Raw genomic sequence first — 5,960 nt, 5'->3', positions numbered from 1 at the left:
GACTCAATATTGGATCTCGAGGCCCGCATACTAGTTGATGGGTGGAAGCTTGGAATAGTGATCCCTGGAGATTACTTGTTAGCCTCCGAGCAGATTATGGACAAGCCTACGAGCGAAAATTCTTGTAATTCAAAGATAAAATGATGAGATGCTAAGAAAACTTGCTTGATATTGTTTTTATATGTCACGTGATACGATTATGTGAAGGAACCAGTGCTTAAACAAGATTAATTAAAGAAGCTGATTGTTATATGTCAAATTAATATGTTAGATAATTACATAACTAAAACAAACCGAGGAAAGTGCAGAGGATGGGCCATGGGTCTGTCCTACGGTTGGGTGGTCCCGGTTAGCCGAGAACTTTTCTCATAAATCTCGAAAGACAGCGGAATGATCATCATCATCAAAAAGAATAACGAGAACAATGACCTAGAGTTACGTTTTACCCGATTTACGTTGTTTTAGGGGAACAGAATGGGACTATGCCTTATGGTAGAGAGGTTGAGCTTTGCATCCCTCTCGTTTCCCATTCTCCTTGAACCAAGTGCAGCGTGAATCCGCTTTGGACCTGGCGTTTCTGCGTAAAGTAGTTCGCTCGGGTCTGACGCTAGTTGCTGTTAGCTAGTGACCCATTAGGAAAACCCTAATTCCGGTCGATCCTAAGTGGGAACGGCCAGGATACTTCTGCTACGTAGCAGACGCGGGAAGAACTAGATCGCAAAACCCGTAACATTCCATGGGAATGTCGGGTGGAGCTTTCTAGACATCCTTTCCGATGGACTGCTAAGACGTGTCCTGGATGATACTAGGGGACACGTTACAGTGCAGAGGATCGGCCATAGGTCCGTCCTACGGATGGGTGGTCCCGGTTGGCCGGAAACTTTTCTCAAATCACGATGGAGAGCAGGAAGATCGTCAAAGAACATGAACAACAAAAGTGTTGACCTAGAGTTATGATTGATTCGATTTACGTTGTTTTAGGGGAACGGAATGGGACTATGACTTATGGCAGAGAGGTTGAGCTTTGCATCCCTCTCGTTTCCCATTCTCGTTGAACCAAGTACAGCGTGAATCCACTTCGGACCTGACGTTTTTGCGTAAAGTAGTTCGCTTGGGTCCGACGCTAGTTGGCGTTAGGAAATGACCATTAAGGAAAACCCTAATTCAGGTCGATCCTAAGTGGGAACGGCCAGAATACTTCTGCTACGTGGCAGATGCGGAAAGCCCTAGATCGCAAACCCCGCAACATTCCATGGGAGTGCCGGGCGGAGCTTTCTAGACATCCTTTCTGATGGACTCCTAAGACGTGTCCTGAAGATACAAGTGGACACGTTACATCTATTTTCAAGATTTTATTACCTTGCTGAACCTTTATAAAATTTGTGCAAATGATGATGTAGCATGTCCATGTGACATTGGCATTACAAGCAACATTTTCACAAAGTCCTTATTAATCACACATAATCTAATAGAAAATACATAATGCATGTCTCACATGACACTTATCAACATCATCCTTGTTTGCCAAAGCATCCAACATCTTTCACATGGCAAGAAACAAAATTTAATATGCACATACAAATTTGTGACTTTGCCAAGGATTATAGGGACATAAGATAAAGATGGTTGTGCTACAACTATTATTTGATAGAAATTGTCTAGATTGTGTAGGAAGATCAAGAGCCAGAAGAAAGAAAGGAAAGACCTAATGGATGACCCTGATATACAATTCATTATGGTCAAGCTCTCTTACAGACAACTCATCTCTACAATTGCTTGTTCAATAACTTTTCAATGTTCATTGTCTTTATATTCTCCGTTGCATAGTGTTGGTAGCTCCTAACACTCGTTTAAGGCCTACATGTATGTGAGAAGTATGGGAGTCTAAGGTCAATAAAGATTATGCTACATACAATTGAACAAAGTGATTGAGAATTTGGTTTGTTCCATACCATCTTGCAAATCCCGAAAATGTGCATTGTCGTACAACTCATGGATGAGGCTTCTTTGGATTGCTAAACATGATTTGGGTTGCTAAGATTTGGTAGGATACTAATCGGACCGAGATTTTACGAGAATCAGAGATGGATCGAGGCTCGTGTACACTTTCGCCCCAAGCAGATTTAACAGGGGATTGGTTTCCGGAATCGTCCAAGGATTCGTTTGTTGTAGCTAGTGATCAAATGAGTAAAAGCTAAAGTGTATAGTTTGTGATGTCGAGTGGGTGCAATATCTTTGGAGCTGTCAATTTGTAGTGGGCGGAACCATGATGGTTTTTGAAAGCACAGTACGCGAAATCGGATATGAGATTGACCATTCACCCATCGAATCGCGGCAGGTATAGCCTATGGCATCGAGCTCGTACGAGTGAATTTGTTTGTTCGTTTTCGTAGCGCATCCTTCAGTGATAATATGGTGCGATTCCAGCTTGTTCTAGTAAACGAAAAGAAGAGCGGATGCGACATCGTTGCTGCCGCGTGTGGGGCAGCGGGGCCTAGTTGCTGCTAAAGACATCGGCGCCGGGCGTGCCGAAGCGTCGTTTGGAGTCCGGCACTCTTGTCTGATTCTGAGGTCAGATACGGGTCAGGCTCTCAGAAGCGCGCGCAGAGGTCAGCGATTTTGTCTGCGCTGGGGCCCAGGGCCGGACTCATTGTTTCACTTGCACCATCAGGTCACGACTCTTCGGCTTCCATCATCATATCCGCACGCGAAAGAGAGAGAGAGAGAGAGAGAGAGAGAGAGAGAGAGGAGATCTCTCTCTCTCTCTCTCTCTCTCTCTCTCAGAGAAAGGAGATATGTCTGCGCTCGGCGCGCGCGGTCCTAAACATTGTTAAAAACAATTTGTTTCGTTCATGGAGATGAACCGACCCTTCGACTTCCATTGTAGGAATAATAATACACACGTGACATCATCATTCAAGGCCGAGTGCGGGCCACGAGAGAGCCGGCGGCAGCTGCTACCTCGCAACAAAGTGGCGTGGACAAACAAACCAGCGCCTCGATTGAGGTGAAAGGGTGAAAAAGCTGATCGTCTGCGGTCATGTGAAATATGGTAATTCACAAGTCATGGGCGCAGGGGACTGCGTGATCTGACCTGGTATAAATACGGATCCGCGCTCCTACATTGCGGCCACTCAGAGAGCTCGGAGGTACAAAGACTTAGAACAGCTCAGCAGCAGCTAAAATACTCAGCTGCAGGGCTTCTGCGTTAACTACCCACTAGCTCGACAGTATTGCGAATATGGCGTCTCCCGCGGTCGCTCCTCAGCAGCTGCATCCAGCCCCAGCAGCAGCTGCCACGTCGTGCATCACTGACACATTCTCGCAGTCCGTCAGCATCCCCGCGGAGTTCATATGGCCGGAGCTGCTGCAGTCGCAATCCGAAGGAGGGGCGCTCACCCTGGAGAAGCAGCCTGTCGTGCAGGACATGCCCACCATCGACCTCTCTCTGTTCCGCCGCATGAGGACTAATTCCGCAGATCCCACCTCATTAATGTCGACTGCAATGGATCGATATCATGATCAGCTGGCCGCCTTGCAGCACGCTGCCCGGACGCTGGGGTTCTTCCACGTGGTCAACCACGGCGTGGACGCGTCCCTGGTGGAGGCCGCCCATGGCCACTCCGAGCGCTTGTTCAGATTGCCCCTGGAGAGGAAGCAGAAGGCAAAACGACTCCCCGGCGAGAGCTTTGGGTATAGCAGCAGCTTCGCTGGGCGTTTCACTTCCAGGTTGCCCTGGAAGGAGACTTTCTCCGCCCAGCCCACGCCGGTTTCCAGCGTCTCTCACTACTTTCAACAGATCTTGGGTGACGACCACCAAGCTTGCAGGTTTTGCTGTCGCCCTTTTCATCTACTTCATATAAGCTCTGCCTCTGCGACTGTTTTTGGTGCTTATTACTCTAATTCCCCCACGCGAACTCTCTCATCAGTCTAATTCGTCATCTCTTCTCCTTCATACTAAATTTACTCATTATTAGAGCAGACTCCAGCTTCACATTTTCAGATTGCCCCCTCGGATCAAGCTCTCGAATTTCACCTTCTCCTGTCTTAGTGACTCACGTTGTTTGTATGCCTTTCAGTGGATTCACCTTGAATCAAATGTTTAAACAGGTCTAAGGCTTTACCGATTCATGTCTTCATGGGCCGCTCATTAACGCCACCAACCATGAACAGATCATATCCGCGGCCATGCCTCTAGGAGCGACTTTAATACAATGCCTCAACTAGATGAGATTTTAGTTGGCTTATTCGTAGTATTAGAGTTAATTTCGGATGATAACATGGTTAACCAAGATCTTGCTTCTGCGGGTTGCAGCTCGACTTTCCAGAAATATTGTAAAGAAATGGTGAAGCTAGGGCTTGAGATATTGGAGGTCCTTGGACTCGCCCTAGGTCTACAATGCAGCTCATTGAGACAATACTTTGAAGACAACAGCTCTATTCTGCGCCTAAACTACTATCCATCTTGTCGCCAACCTTCTCTCACATTGGGGACGGGGCCCCACACAGATCCATCAGCACTTACAATATTGCACCAGGACGAGGTTGCAGGGCTCCAAGTGTGCCATGAAAACACATGGTACACTGTCCCTCCACAAAAGGACGCATTTGTCATAAACATTGGGGACACATTAATGGTAAGTGCATCTCCTTAAACGTTGGTTTGAATTTCCTCCTTCCAATACGTACTTATTGCGTGCTTAACCCTCCATGGACTTTTTGGTTTAGGCCATCACAAACAAGCATTTCAAGAGTGGTGTACATAGGGCTCTTGTGAATGACTTTGTTGGAAGAAAGTCTATAGCTTTCTTTTTGAATCCACCATTTGAGATGACACTTTCTCCACCTGAGGAGTTGATAGATGAAGCCAACCCAAGGGCATATGAAGATTTCACATGGGAGAATTTCCTTTACTTCACACAATCTGTTCATAGGCCATGTGTAAACACGATAGATTATTTCCATGATCGGGACTCTAAGCTAGAGTAAGCAAAGCATCACAATACAAGCATCTATCCTATTCAGAGTAGTTTGGTATAAACGATTGGACCTATCAATGCTATCAGTGTATTAGATCTGAAGGGACAACTGGATAGGCATTGCGGCCTAGTGTATGGATGTAGAACAAAAGCCTTATATTTGAGTTTATATCCTTTTCCTACTGAGTTTAGAGCAAAAGCCTTATCTATGGTAATCGTGAGTGATTTCATTTTAAAGGCATAAAAGGAATATTATAGGCAAGTGGCTCATGAATAAGTCAATGTACACCAATTTCCAAAAAAGCTCAACTTTCTCTAACCATACATCAAATCCATTTGATCCCCATTTGAAAAAAGGCCTTCTTGGTTTAAAATAAAGTAGGAACCACGATAATATTGTTGTACTAGACTCTCGTACTCTGGATAATAGAATAGGTTTTCAACTGAATCATCTCATTAAAAGCTCAAATGTTGCCAAACTATGGCCATATAACATCTTGATAACAATTGTCCAAGTCATTGTGTATTTTTTATAATCTATCATCAAATTAACCATGTATATTTTGTGTGCAACATTCGTGAGAAGTGTTTGGGTAACACTACAATAGAATGGAAGTAGGGATGTGACTGCTAAATGTGAAGAAATTGTTATGTTTAAGTGCCTAGCACATAACCCATTCAAAGTCTCGTGGACCTAAGAGATGTTAGTGAGAACTGTTTGGGTAACACTACAATAGAACGGAAGCAGGGACGAGAATGCCAAATGTGAAGAAATGGGTATATTTTAGTGCCTAGCACATAATCCATTTAATGTCACATGGATCTAAAAGAACAAAATGCCCTTCTGACCATATAACGAAACCTTTGAAAAAGTGTTATCATACATGTTTATTTTAACATGTAGTTACACATATTCCCATGTAAAATATGCCCCATTGATCAATTTAGGGATAATATAGAGCCTAAGCAAAAAATACCAAC

The 5,960-nt window shown here is 44.6% G+C and overlaps 1 protein-coding gene across 1 annotated transcript; it reads left to right on the top strand.

Annotated features, from left to right (window-relative positions):
* The first annotated feature begins 2,844 nt into the window (after positions 1-2,844).
* Positions 2,845-5,161, top strand: LOC148021352 (gibberellin 20 oxidase 1-D-like). Its single transcript, XM_087699222.1, has 3 exons — positions 2,845-3,828; positions 4,316-4,637; positions 4,729-5,161. Exons 1-3 carry the CDS (start codon positions 3,242-3,244, stop codon positions 4,987-4,989), a joined length of 1,170 nt encoding a protein of 389 aa, XP_087555348.1. The 5' UTR covers positions 2,845-3,241; the 3' UTR covers positions 4,990-5,161.
* Positions 5,162-5,960: the final 799 nt, after the last annotated feature.

This window comes from Lygodium microphyllum, chromosome 18, assembly GCF_053477565.2.
Source record: "Lygodium microphyllum isolate KBCC chromosome 18, Lygodium_microphyllum_v1.1.10, whole genome shotgun sequence".
Taxonomy (NCBI): Eukaryota; Viridiplantae; Streptophyta; class Polypodiopsida; order Schizaeales; family Lygodiaceae; genus Lygodium; species Lygodium microphyllum.
This window is presented reverse-complemented; position numbering and strand designations above follow the sequence as displayed.